This window comes from Condylura cristata, unplaced genomic scaffold (assembly GCF_000260355.1).
Source record: "Condylura cristata isolate star-nosed mole 26May11 unplaced genomic scaffold, ConCri1.0 scaffold00023, whole genome shotgun sequence".
NCBI classification, from domain to species: Eukaryota; Metazoa; Chordata; class Mammalia; order Eulipotyphla; family Talpidae; genus Condylura; species Condylura cristata.
The window spans coordinates 20,352,083-20,365,404 of NW_004567124.1; the positions used below are offsets into that span (position 1 = coordinate 20,352,083).

The following is a 13,322-nucleotide window of genomic DNA, read 5'->3' on the forward strand; positions in this document are numbered from 1 at the left end:
TTTGATAGCTGAGTTCCAAGGAAAGTTTCATTCACAGGATCTGAACTCTATTCATCTTAGTGAACTGCAACCAGTCATCAATAACTACTAAAGGTTCACCCTAGGCATAGAAGTGGCAAGATAAAGTTGCATTATTCAAAGAATTCCTAAGGGGTGTGTGGAGATTTGCAGAAGTCTTAAAGATGGAAAACTATGTGTGCTGCTCTGATTAAACTGCCGTTAGAAGGAACTGGACAGTGTCGGTTTCAGAGCTCCAGGGGTTTCTAACATTCAGAGCCCACTTTTGGAAGCCAAGACCCCACTGGGTGCCAAGCCACCCGCAGACGGGTAGTCAGAACACCGCCGCACCAGGGGTTTCCGGTTAAGTCGAGCTCAGGGATCCCGCCTGCTGCGCGGCCCACAGCCACAACCGCAGCCCTGACCGGCCATCCCCCCCCTCCCCTCCCCCCTCCCCCCCCCCAACTCCCACTCCCACACCCCCCACCCCCGGCTCGTACCATCTCCCAGTCGCCCAGCCCCGACCGGTTCTCGCGAGATCCGGCAACTGAGCGCTCGGGGCCTTTTCAAATCGGGATCCGTTACCGCTCCCCAGGCCGCCGCCATTGTCGCGCTCGTAGCCCCTCAGCGGAGGCGGCGGAGCTGAGGCAGCGGCGGTGGGATGGCGGACGCCGACAAGCCCGAAATGGCCGGGGCCGCTGGCGACGACAGCCCGCATCCGCAGCCTGCGGAGCCGCCAGGCGAGCCTCGGCGAGAACCGCACCCGCCGGAGCCGGAGAAGCAGCCGCCTCAGCACAGCAGCAGCTCCAATGGCGTTAAAATGTATTGTCTTTTACTCCGGGGACCCGGGCGAGGGTGGGGGGCGGGCACTCGGCCTGAGGGGGCTCGAGGCCCGCCCTGGGCCTGGGTCGGAGATGACCGCCCGGAGCCGTGGGCAGCGGGAGGAGCAGGTGCAGCCCGGCCCCTGCCGGGCCCTACCCCACCCGCCACGGGCCCGGGGAATCGCGGCTCCTCCCCGATTCCTTGCCCAGGACCGCGGGTCACCCCCTCTACCCTGACTTCGGCTGCAGCACCTTTGGGAAAAGCCCCGCGGGCGCTACGGTTTGCTGGAAAACAGTCCGGGTTTTAAAGGCCTCTGGTTAGTGTTCATCACTAGGGAGTAACTAGGGATGACATCATCGGACTTTTCCTCCTAATCGCGGGGAGAGCTTATTGAAAAGGAATAGCCTCCCCCACTCCACCCCCAGGTTCTCTGGTCTCATTCTGAGCCTTCTCGTAAAGTGTTGTGTTGTTTTCTGAAGTTTATGTTAATTTCTGCCTACCCGGAGGAAGTTTAAGAATGTGCTGTGAGTCTGACTCCTTTGTAATCCCCTAGACTCCAAGAGAGGTATTTTAAAATGGGAAACATGCTTCGTGCCTTCTTTCCCACCTCCCTCCCCCTCACCCCAAGTTTATCCACCTTGCAGGCGATTTAAAAAAATACTCTGTGTGATGGTAGATTCTTATTTTGGTGTAAAGGTAAAATACGATTTTTTTTTTCAATTGAAGGCGATCCACTACTTTTAAGGTTGTAGTTGTCACCCGTGCTTATAAAGAATAGAATTGAATCAAATTCATAATAAGGGGATGCTGTGCTTCCCTTTGTTCTCGTTATATGTGGGAAATATAAAATCAAGCATTCTAGCGGGGAGGGGGCTTCAGCTTTCACGTCTTTAAAATTGGATTTAGAAGCATTTTAGTAGTTTAGTGGAAACATCTTTTTCGTGAGATGCCTCCTAGTATAAAGCAGTGAAAACACACTCTAAAGTAAGACAGGGAAATGTTGAGGGTTTTTTTGGGGAGGGGGTGCGTGGCGGGGGGTTGGTAAAAATGTTTGAAACAGTGTGGTGAGACCTGGAGCAGTCTGTGTAAGGGCTGCCTGCTGATAAGATTAGGTATCTCTCACAACTAGGTTAGGACACTTGCTCTCAATTGTGTTTGGACAGGATCTGCAGCATCTTCTACTTAGTATAGAGGTACAGGTGTAAAGATTTAGCCTCAGAGTTTGTTCAGCTCTGGGAAGTGATGCACCACAGTAACTGAGAAACTGAAAAGAGAGCCCAGCGCTTTCTACCCTGCCTTTGAAGACGCTTACTTTCAGTGACTTAGCATCACACATGAGTGAAATCCAGCAGAAAAAGAATCTTAATTTGTGTTTTTTGGTTCTATCTAGACATGGACTTGTCCTCCTTTTCTCCTGAACAAAAATATAGCCTTGAATTACACAGAGAGGAAGCCTTACTATATACTTCGGTATAATTAGAGAAAGTTAGGTAAAGCTGGTATCTAGGACCTTCAGCTCTGAAAGCCTAATCTCTTTTAAAGCATCTTTGTGGTATAGCTGGACTGGAAAGGAAAGAATCACTCACTTCTAATTGAGAAATAAGAAAATATAAGGTGCAGAAATAAAGGAATGTTACTAGTAAATACAAATGTAGATTCTTTTCCTATCACTTATAATTCATCTTTCTCCCTTTCTTTTTTCCCCCAGAAGTTGATTAAAGAGACCACTTCACACTCAGTACATTTCTTGTTCTGCCTGTCCCTTAAAAACTTAGAATGGGTTCCATATGGGTTACTGAACTGAACAAATAGGGACCTTTTCCTATATCAGTCTAACATTTTCTTTTTTTTTTTTTTAACTCCGTAAACCAAGTGGAATAGTTAATAACCCAGCACATAAACCTTGAGTTGGTTACCATATATTTTTAATGACAAGAATTCAAAGAGATGTTAAAAATGCCCAGTAGTAGTGCTTTAAAATAGAGTACCACCCGGCTCTCCCAGGTGGCGCAGCGGGTCAAAGCACAGCACTGAGAATCTAAAGCCACTTCCACATGAGTTGGATTCCCGCCTGCCCCGGAGGTGACCACATGGCGTGGCAGACCTCTCCTGACCCGCCCGCTGCTCCCCTCAGCAGTGTACTTCGTCGATCTGCCTGTTCTGCTCCCCACTCTGTCTCTGGTGAAGCCTCTCACCGCCCCTGAGCCTCTGGCCTGTACCCCAGTTCTGTATGCACAAATAAAAATAAATCTTTCAAAAAAAAAAATAGAGTACCACCTGTCATTAAGATTGAAATGACTTTTGTAGAGGTTAATCCATAGTTAACCACAGAGAAGTGAGACCAGTATCTTACTTATCTTTGTACTTAGGAGACCTGGTAAAATATTTAACAAATTCACAAGTGAGCTTTTATTTTCTGTGAAACTTTTACATACAGAGAATTTAGTTTACATGTTCACATCTTTTGACCAGAAATTAAGAGTATGTCTCTAACACTAGTCTTTTTTTTTTTTATTCCAAAATGGCCTACTAGCTCTCCTTTTGAGTAAATAGGAAAAACAGCATTATTGTTTATTATTCATGGGTATGTGATTAAGCAACACCTTGGAGTACATGGTGAATTACATCAGGCTATTTGTGGTACTTACATAAAATATGAAGCATTAGAGCAAGGAGTAGAGTCATTTTTTTGTCATATTAGGAGTGGGGAATGGAACTGGCCTTAATTTTGGATCTCATATTATTGCTTTATTCTTAAATCACATTAAACCTTAATTCTCTATTTGATGTTAGATTTGATTTGATTTTCCAGAAATCTGTTGTAATTTGGGTAGGTATAATTCAGTTATAATAGAGAACATTTTTGTGACTTAGAATAATTAGTCTTTGCTTCAAGTACATTAAAGTGGGAGTTAGAGGAAAAGAACATTTGGGAATTATTACATGAAATTCTGAATATAGTGGTGTTTTTTTTTTTTTAATATAGCATCATTTCCCTAAGAATTTCCACATGTGTTTGCTATTCCATAGTGTATTTTTGACAGAGAAAATACTCAGATATTGACTGGTCAATTATAGCTTAGATTTTTAAAAAAGATTTATTTATACAGATTTATTTTATATTTATATATTTTTTAAGATTTATGTATATAGAACTGGGGTACAAGCCAGAGGTGCAGGGGTGGTGAGAGGATTCACCAGAGACAGAGTGGGGAGTAGAACAGGCAGTTCAGTGAAGTACCTTACTGAGGGGAGTAGCGGGCCAGACAGGAGAGGTCTGCTTTGCCATGTGGGTCACCTCCCTGGCTGGGAATCAAACTTGTACTGAAGCAGCTGTGGCTAGCTTGCAGTACTGCATTCTAACCTGTTGTGTCACTAGAGAGGACCTGTAGCTTAGATTTTTATTAATTAAATCACATCTCTGAAGTAATCTGTTCTCCATAGGTAATTTATGCATTGTAAGATGAGCAATTTAGTATTATCTTTAGGATACCACTAAGTGGGGAAACTTGAATAAATCGGTCTTTGCTGTTCCTTGAATAAATATTTAAAAAAGGGTGCTTTTTAAAATGAAATTGTCAGATTGATAACTTCAAACATACATGTAAGAATAAAAGAACATAGTATGCTGAGAATTTTGTGCAATTTTCATGTTTGGTTTCTTCCAGGAAGAAAATAGGGTGAAAGGGTATTTAGCTACAAATCAAGTAGTTAATCTGCTCACCTGAACAGACAGTTATTTTAAAATGAGTTGCTGAATTCACACTAATATGTAAATAGGCTTTTTTGAGGACTGAAAAAAAGAGTTTGTCTTGTATTTGCTGCACCCAGAAACAGAAAAGGAATCTTTCTTTTGGCTACTTGCTATGGTTTTCAGAAGTGCCACTCTTTTCAGGCAAATAGAGTTGTACAGTTGAGAAGGTCCCTCCAGGCTATGCCATTTCTGATGAGGGGAGAGGTTTGGTAGACAAGATAGTCCCTGTCAAGATCTAAAAAGGTAGTAGAACAAGTTTGATTTGCTATTTCTTATAGCAGTTTTCCTGGCAGACACCAGCACTATCTGTGCTCAAATGACTATGGGTTCCCAGTTGACTTTGCATTCATTCACAGTTTAATATTTATTGTGTGCATCATCCTCGATCTTGCTGATAGGAAAGAGAAGATAGTTTTGTTATCATAGAGTTTTAAATAGTACATTATGACTTTGTTGTTACTTGCTTAGAAAAGTAGTATCTGAAAAGTTAATATATTTCATGGAACAAGTGACTAAAATAAGGGTGGGAGAATATATAGATTCCCACTACTTTTGACTTAGAAGATTTAGAGAGTTTGGGTTATAAAGCCTGGTTGAAGCTTTAAAAGATAGAATCTGTAGAAAACCAAAAAAAAAAAAAAAAAAAAAAAAGATAGATTCCTGGCCCTCCCTGGTGGCACAGCGGGTTAAAGCACAGCACTAAGAAGCTAAAGTCACTTCCGCGTGAGTTCAATCCCCACCCGCCCCAGAGGTGACCCACATGGCACAGCAGACCTCTCCTGACCCACCCACTGCTCCCCTCAGCAGTGTACTTCATTGATCTGCCTATTCTGCTCCCCTCTGTCTCTGGTGAATCCACTCACCGCCCCTGCTCCTCTGGTCTGTACCCCGGTTCTACTAGACTTCTGTTACTAGAAGAATGACTGAGGTTTGTTTTTTTTGTTGTTGTTGTTTGCTTTTTTAAATAATAGGGAGAATGATGAATCAGTGAAAGAAGAAAAATCTGAATTAAAAGAAAAATCTACAGGAAATAAGAAAACCAATAGATTTCATCCTTATTCAAAAGACAAGAATTCAGGCACTGGAGAAAAGAAGGGTCCAAATCGTAACAGAGTTTTCATTAGCAACATCCCATATGACATGAAATGGCAAGCTATTAAAGATCTAATGAGAGAAAAAGGTAACCATCTCTGATGAATCCATTTTTGGATTATTTTCATATAGGTGGGGGAGGGATCTATACTAAGCAAACGTTTTTTATTCCTCAGAGCCACAGACTCAAAAATTGATTTTTGTGTATTTCTTGACATATGAATTAATCTTTTCCTCTACACAATTTCATTACAAGATAGTATGGATAAATGAAGTTTTTTTTTTTTTTTTTTGCCATTCTATTGGGATAGTAGTGAGCCAGTATATGCATGCCACCAAGAATTTTGTTAAAGTGATTGCTTTGTCTAGTTGATGTTTTTATAGATTTCAAAAGGACTGTTGCACTAGTTAAGCAATACATTTAGCGTGTTAAAGTATGAATAATAAGGTCTGAATATATTTTTTCCAAAAGCTGTTTTGTTATTATCTTGGTGGAGTCTGGATCTGGCTGTGGAATGCATTTTGTTTGCATTGTTATGACTGCTATGATGCTGTCTTTGCAGTTCTATATTAAAATTGTGTTACTGCTGTTGCAGTTTTGTTTTCAGAATAACCTGAAAACCTTCATTTTATATACATGGTTGGTTTTGGGGGAAAATAACTTTAATACTTGTAAAAGTTAGTTTTGTTATCTTTTGAAAAATTGAGTTTCAACAGTCCTGCAAACTATGTATTTGGTTTTGAGGCTGATCTCTTCTAATAAATTTAAAAAAAATTTGCATTGGTGTATCTGTTGTAAGGTGACAACTATTTGATTGGTTTTATTCATTGACTTTATTTAGAAAGTGTGTGGCTTTCTGTGAAGCATGACTTGTAAATTTAGTTTATTGATGGCAAACATGATTGAAGACATTCAGGTAGAAAGTCACCTTAAAACAGCTGTTGTGTGTAGGCGACTAAAGTTATTTGAAAAGTGCTAATGTTGATGTTTTTTTAACATGATAGGCTAAGGGACCATTTGTATGTATATGTGCATTTGTTCACCAACTATATCATGCTGGCCAAAATATGATCTGTAGTATGAATTAGGTTAATATGGTTGTTAGCTTTTTTTTAGAGAATGTGGATGATGTATATTTCTGAAAATTAGTTAAATTTACATAGCCATTGACAGGAGGTATGTTGGTCTGGTTTTGATTGTTGGTGAATAATAGGTGCTTTTCTGTAGAGTTGTGCACAGGTGTGCAGTAAAGCAAGATATTGGTGTTTAAATGTATTGTTTCTTGGTATCTTCCTTTTGTATGTCTTATGTAGTTGGTGAGGTTACATACGTGGAGCTCTTTAAGGATGCGGAAGGAAAATCAAGGGTAAGTGCTGTGGGCAATAATCTGCTTGAGGTTTAAAAGTTCCTCAGCAGTTTACTTTACTTGTACCAGTTTTTGGAAACTTAAGTTTCATTTTGTTTTACCTTATTATGCAAGATTGAGGCTTTATACTAGCAAGTCTGAAACTTATACAAACCAAATTAGCTACCTGGAAGGGATGGGTTTTGTAAAAGCTCATAAAAGGCATACACTTTCCTAATACTTTAAGGTAATGCTTCTTAGTCAATAGATTTTAATGTAGGATTTTTTTTTGTTGTGTTTTGACGTCTTCAAGGATACTTTAAAATTACTGAATTGATAATAACCCTTTGAGTTCAATGAGAGAGACCTTTAACTTTAAGGTGTTAATTCAGAATGTATGTTTGACACAATGAAGAGCTTAGTTTGGTAGCCTGCAGGATTACATAAGAGGCAGTGCGCTGACCAATTGGTTTGAATGACATTGATGATTAAATTGACTTAGGAATTGGTTGATAGTAGATTTGATTTTTAGCAAGAAGAATGTATTATGCTAAATAATACAACAGAAAGTACTTAAAAATGTTCAATTATATTAACAAAAACCAGTTGGATGCATGAGAAAGAGAAACTTGTCATCTCAGATAGCACTTTGAACAGTAATAGTCACAAGGAATTATTTAAGAAATAACTCTACAAATTTGTTTCTTTAGCATATGTGATTTTTTTTTTATATTTAGAACTGGATGCTGTTAAATTATGTGCAGCCAGTTTTCTCTAATAGAAATGTTTGTTTAAAATGGGGTTGTGAGTTCCTATTTTGATTTTAATAAAATTGAAACATGCATTAAAGTAATTTTTGAACAAATTAAAAAAATATTTGAAACTAAGTAAGACAGGTATATTGGAACCTCCAGTTATTTCAACGGGTTGTGATTAATTTGTACCTTGACTTTTTTCAGTTTTAACTTAAAAGAAGGGTCATCTGAAAGTAAAAATGCGCTCCAACTTGTTAAGTGCTAGATTTTTACTATTTCAAGTATATAAACTTAAAATTAATGGAAAATTTGTTGTCACTTGCCTGTTATGTTCTGGAGGTGTAAAGTAAAAAAAAAAGGATTTTATTATTGATTGTTTTTAATGAATTAAATGTTACACTTATTAACTTCATCTACTGATCTAAAATTTTTTTCTTTTGCATATATATTAACAAATCTTCGTGGATTATAGGGTTGTGGGTAAGAATTTTTTTAAGTATCTTAAGTCAAATTTAAATTTCTAATTGAAAAAATTTCTTAGTACATAAACATTTCCTATAAATTTTTTCCCCATTAAGTGTGGTTGAATTCAAAGATGAAGAATTTGTAAAGAAAGCCCTAGAAACTATGAACAAATATGATCTTAGTGGGAGACCCCTGAATATTAAAGAGGTAAGATTTCTTTCAGATTTGGAATAACTTAATTACTTGAAAATAAGGAGTATTTTTTTTTCTTTTTTTAACTTTGGTAATATATCTTACTATAATCTTTTTTTATGCACAGATAATTATTATTAAAGTATTATATATTGATGAGTTTTCCATTTTTTATATGCAGATATGCATGATTTTAATTTTCTTTAAGCTAGAAATGTAAAGATGGCAAGATTAGATGCTGTCTTTGAGATAGTCATTTACAGTTTTTACATTAGGTTTAATTTTAGACATGTAGAATATATTCTTTCAATTGATAATTAAAAATTGCTATAAAATTGATAGTCACTTTTAATATAGTTAACCTGAATTTGTGTTGTATTAATATTTAAGAAAGGTGATAAATGCAGGAGATTTACAGCTTGAACTTTGAAACCTGTAAACAAAAGTGTTTCTTTTATATGGAATTGTAGTGTTATAAATTGGTGATCAGAAGATATATAACCTTGGGGGTGATTAGCCTGAACAGTAGTCATTTTTGTGTTTTCCTTTATTTCATATTGTTACTCTCTGAAATAATTTGATCACAGGCCAGTTATACATGTGACTTTGCTCAAGTTTGTATAAAAAAACATGTAGAGGATGTGACTTGGGACCCAGGAATCTCCAGGAGATAGATACTAATGACTGGTAGAAGAGCTGCTCTGTTAGATACAGTTTAAACTTAGTGAAATGAGTTCCACCAGCTCTTTCACTTTACGGCTGTGTGATTAGGCATGTTACTTATTCTTTAAACCTCAGTAATTATAATATTACTGACAGCAGAATTTTTATGAGGATTAAATCAGATATGCAGCAAAGAATCTGATGTAGAGAATTTGTATGACCTGGGGCAAATTACTTTGCCTCTTTACTTCCTTACTACTAAGTTGGGAATGATAACGGAATTTATCTTTAGTATTATATGTACTTGAAGAGTTAAAATGTGTAAAACACTCAATAAGTGGTTAGGTATGTGCTATAATTGGATATTATATTAAACACTTAGCACAGGGAAACTACATAATAAATGTTAGCTATAATAGTGATTATTATTTCCTGTCCACCATTGGAATGTTACTGGATTTCTTGTTCCTGAATATGAAGTGATAGTATCTTAAAATTAAAGGCCGTCCTATTAGCAAAGACAGTTATTGCAAATCCTTTTGAATCCCTCTAATCCTGTTGGAACCTAGGGGTCAGCAAATATTTATTTAATTTTAAAATATTTTGGGAAGTGGAGAATTGGGAGAAAGTTCAGACTTACAGTAGTTTTTATGTATAAGCCACACCAATGTTCTAAGTAATTTCCCATGTATGGCTTTTGTAGAACAGCTACCATTATGGAAAATAATTTTGATTTATGATTTGATGTTTTACAATGCTTCCTTATCCTTTTCAAAAGAAAAGCATTATAAATTCTTTATTTTTAATTGAAAAAGCAATTGGTTATTAAAGACACAAATGTTGTGTGTTCTAGTTAAGTGTTAGAATATTGTGGATCATCTACGTTGATGTAGGAGTCTTCATTTTTATCTTCTTTAAGAAAAGGAAATAGTTGAACATTAACTAGCTAAATGATTTTTTTTTTTTAACTCAACTAATGGTATGGATTAATGTTAAAGGTTCCATTCCTGAGAATATGAGATTTACAAATGGATACCTGGAGTCAGTACAAAGAACCAGTGAGAGACTAAGGAAGAGTGTATTTCTAATGTTCCTTAACAGATACTAGAATTTATTTTTTTCTTTCAATTTAATGAGGGTTTTTAGCAGTTGTGAACTTACTATAGATCTTTTTGTAGCAAAACAGGCAGTGATTGGCAGGCTGACACTCAAAACTCAAAGGGAAAAGAGGATTGAAAACATGTTAATATAGTAGGTAATTTGTTTTATGTAAATTCTGTGTATGCTATAAATATGCGTGTATGCATATTCATGTGATATATGAAAGACTGAATGTAATACTATATTAATGTTAAAATATTAAGAACAAACAGCTGTTTAATAGTTCATAAAGCATTTTCCCTACTTCTTTTCTCAAGAATAACCATTATTATAAATTTTCTATTTGTATAAGGTTTAAACCGTAGACCTGAAGTAGTTAACTTAAAAGTCTTACAGTATTCTTTGAAATATTGTTTCTTTGTATTTCTTTTTCATTCTTAATAATGGAAGAATATATTAGAAACCAGAATACTTTGATTACATTTACTTTTTCATCTTCTAAATACTAAAAACTTAGCTATTTTTTTCTGTATTCCCAGTGTGAGAATAATTAATAGTTACAGTTCTCATAATCATTTGGTATTGTATATTACAGTCTATCAGTACATTTCAGTTTTTTTGTTTGCATGTGTGTGTGTGCATACGCATTCCAACCTAATGAGTGAAGAGCATGCTAAAATACTATTTTTATTTTATTCAAAGATAGAAAATTTATCCTATGAAGTTAATGAGTAAATTAAGCAGTGTTTGATATCATTTTTCACTAGGGCATTTAGGTTTTTTCCCTTTTCCCCTTCTCAATCTAAATCATTATTAAAGATATAAAGAGATTGGAAAAGTGGATCATCTTAGTTTGTTCAAGAATGAAATTTACGTTTTGTAATAGTTCTCTTCTACCCCAGTATTCCTGGGTTTTATAACTGTTTCACTGTTGAAAAACTTTCAATTACTCTGAAATTGGCATTGCATAGGCCTCCATTGGTGAGAATTCACCAGTACATTTTGGAAAGGGAAGAGTCAGGGTAAGTACTTGGTTCTTTGAATGAGGTGTATGAGCTGTATCCTACACTACATGAGGGCAAAATTAAAAGGATTTCAAGTTCTTAAGTGACTTTAGTGATTGGAAAGTGGTATTTAACTGACATCTCTGGAGACTGAAATCGTTTGTTTGTCCACAGGTTTTTATGGGAATATTTTCTTTGGATGAGAAAAAAGTTCACTCTTCAAGAGGGCCAATAAATTGAGCCAGATTGGATAGCTGTTGTAGAATTTGAAGTTGTTACTTTAATTGTACAGTTTTACTGATGTACATCTAGTAGCATTTAACATTCAATATGTGTTATAGGATCCTGATGGAGAAAATGCTCGTAGGGCATTGCAACGAACAGGAGGATCATTTCCAGGAGGACATGTGCCTGATATGGCATCGGGGTTGATGAATTTGCCACCTTCCATTCTCAATAATCCAAACATTCCTCCTGAGGTTATAAGTAATTTGCAGGCTGGTAGACTTGGTTCAACAATTTTTGTTGCTAATGTAAGTTTTAAGTTTTAGTTTATAATTTTGTCATTCAGGATTAGCTCTAAACATGAGATCATATAATGAGATGAATCAGTTATAGGTTTATAGAACATTTTGCTTAATTTTAACTAAAGTAAGATCAACGGTAATTACTGTAACCTCAAGCCCAGTTTAAGTCAGTATACATACATCAGGTTAGACTGTAAATTTAAGTACTAGGAATTTTTGAATGAGAACTGTGGAATTTACAAACACTTAAGCAGTTCTTGAAATTAATTTTATTGTATATGATTTTTCATATTGGTGACTGAATTTCTTTAGCTTTGATATTTCATATTTGTGAATGTGCATGTTGTAGTAGTTGTGTCATTTAAGCTTATGAAAGTCAGTGATAGCAATACTTTTCCAAAATCTGAACTTCTCTTAGTAAAACAGATATGCATGTTTTAAACATACAAAGCAGGATTGAGCAATTGAGAAACTGTTTTGGGAACTTAAAAAATTAAGGATAGGGCCCTCCCTGGTGGCGCAGCGGGTTAAAGCACAGCACTGAGAATCTGAAGCCACTTCCGTATGAGTTCGATTCCCGCCTGCCGCCTGCCCCGGAGGAGACCACATGGCGAGCCAGACCTCTCCTGACCGCCCGCTGCTCCCCTCAGCAGTGTACTTCGTCGATCTGCCTGTTCTGCTCCCCACTCTGTCTCTGGTGAAGCCTCTCACCGCCCCTGAGCCTCTGGCCTGTACCCCAGTTCTGTATGAATAAATAAATAAATCTTTAAAAAAAAAAAAAAAAATTAAGGATAAGGAACAAGGTAGATGTAGCTTAACTGATTTTAAATAATTTAAGATGTTTGTATTTGAATACTATTGTTAAACTATTAAACAATAATTAGTTATAACTGAGAATTTAGAAAAGATTTGTTTATATTTATGAAGGGGAAGAAGGGTTTATTGGGTATGTAACTATATGATTTTATGTTAAGCTTGACTTCAAAGTTGGTTGGAAGAAGCTAAAGGAAGTGTTCAGCATAGCTGGAACTGTAAAGCGGGCAGATATTAAAGAAGACAAGGATGGCAAGAGCAGAGGAATGGGCACAGTCACTTTTGAACAAGCAATTGAAGCAGTTCAAGCAATTTGTATCCTGATTAACACTTTAGCACTATTTAATGAGGTTGAATGAATGATTCAGTTTGTTGAGTCATGGGATTTAGTAATGCTTAGAAAACACATTTTACATGGCTTAGAAATGTGTTTTAGACTTTAGTCTCCAGTGCATAAACCTTTACTATGTCCAAGTACTAAAGTCACTCTTAAAACTTGAATTAACCATAGTGTATATATATGTAGGCTTGATGAACTTTTTTCTGCTTTCTCTTTCTGATACACTAATTGTATGTAGACAGTTACATAATCCATTATACATTAATGCAGTTCCTTCAAATGAAGTCTTAACTATTTTTTTCAATGCTTAAAAGATTATAATGGGCCCTCCCTGGTGGTGCAGTGGGTTAAAGCACAGCACTAAGAAGCTAAAGCCACTTCAGCACGAGTTCGATTCCCGTCCCGCAGGTGACCCACACGGCATGGCAGACCTCTCCTGACCTGCCCGCTG

General features: G+C 36.8%; 1 protein-coding gene across 3 annotated transcripts in view; it reads left to right on the forward strand.

Moving 5' to 3' along the window:
* Positions 1–525: 525 nt before the first annotated feature.
* Positions 526–13,322, forward strand: part of MYEF2 (myelin expression factor 2) — a 30,603-nt gene continuing 17,806 nt past the window's right edge. For 2 of the 3 annotated variants that reach the window (XM_004687826.2, XM_004687827.2), the window contains exons 1-7: positions 526–819; positions 5,545–5,753; positions 6,980–7,032; positions 8,239–8,246; positions 8,345–8,438; positions 11,533–11,724; positions 12,693–12,846. In XM_004687826.2, the coding sequence (XP_004687883.1) occupies positions 659–819; positions 5,545–5,753; positions 6,980–7,032; positions 8,239–8,246; positions 8,345–8,438; positions 11,533–11,724; positions 12,693–12,846 (871 nt within the window). In that variant the 5' untranslated portion in view covers positions 526–658. The remainder of the gene's footprint in view (positions 820–5,544; positions 5,754–6,979; positions 7,033–8,238; positions 8,247–8,344; positions 8,439–11,532; positions 11,725–12,692; positions 12,847–13,322) is intronic. The other variant, XM_012728689.1, reaches the window with a different exon arrangement.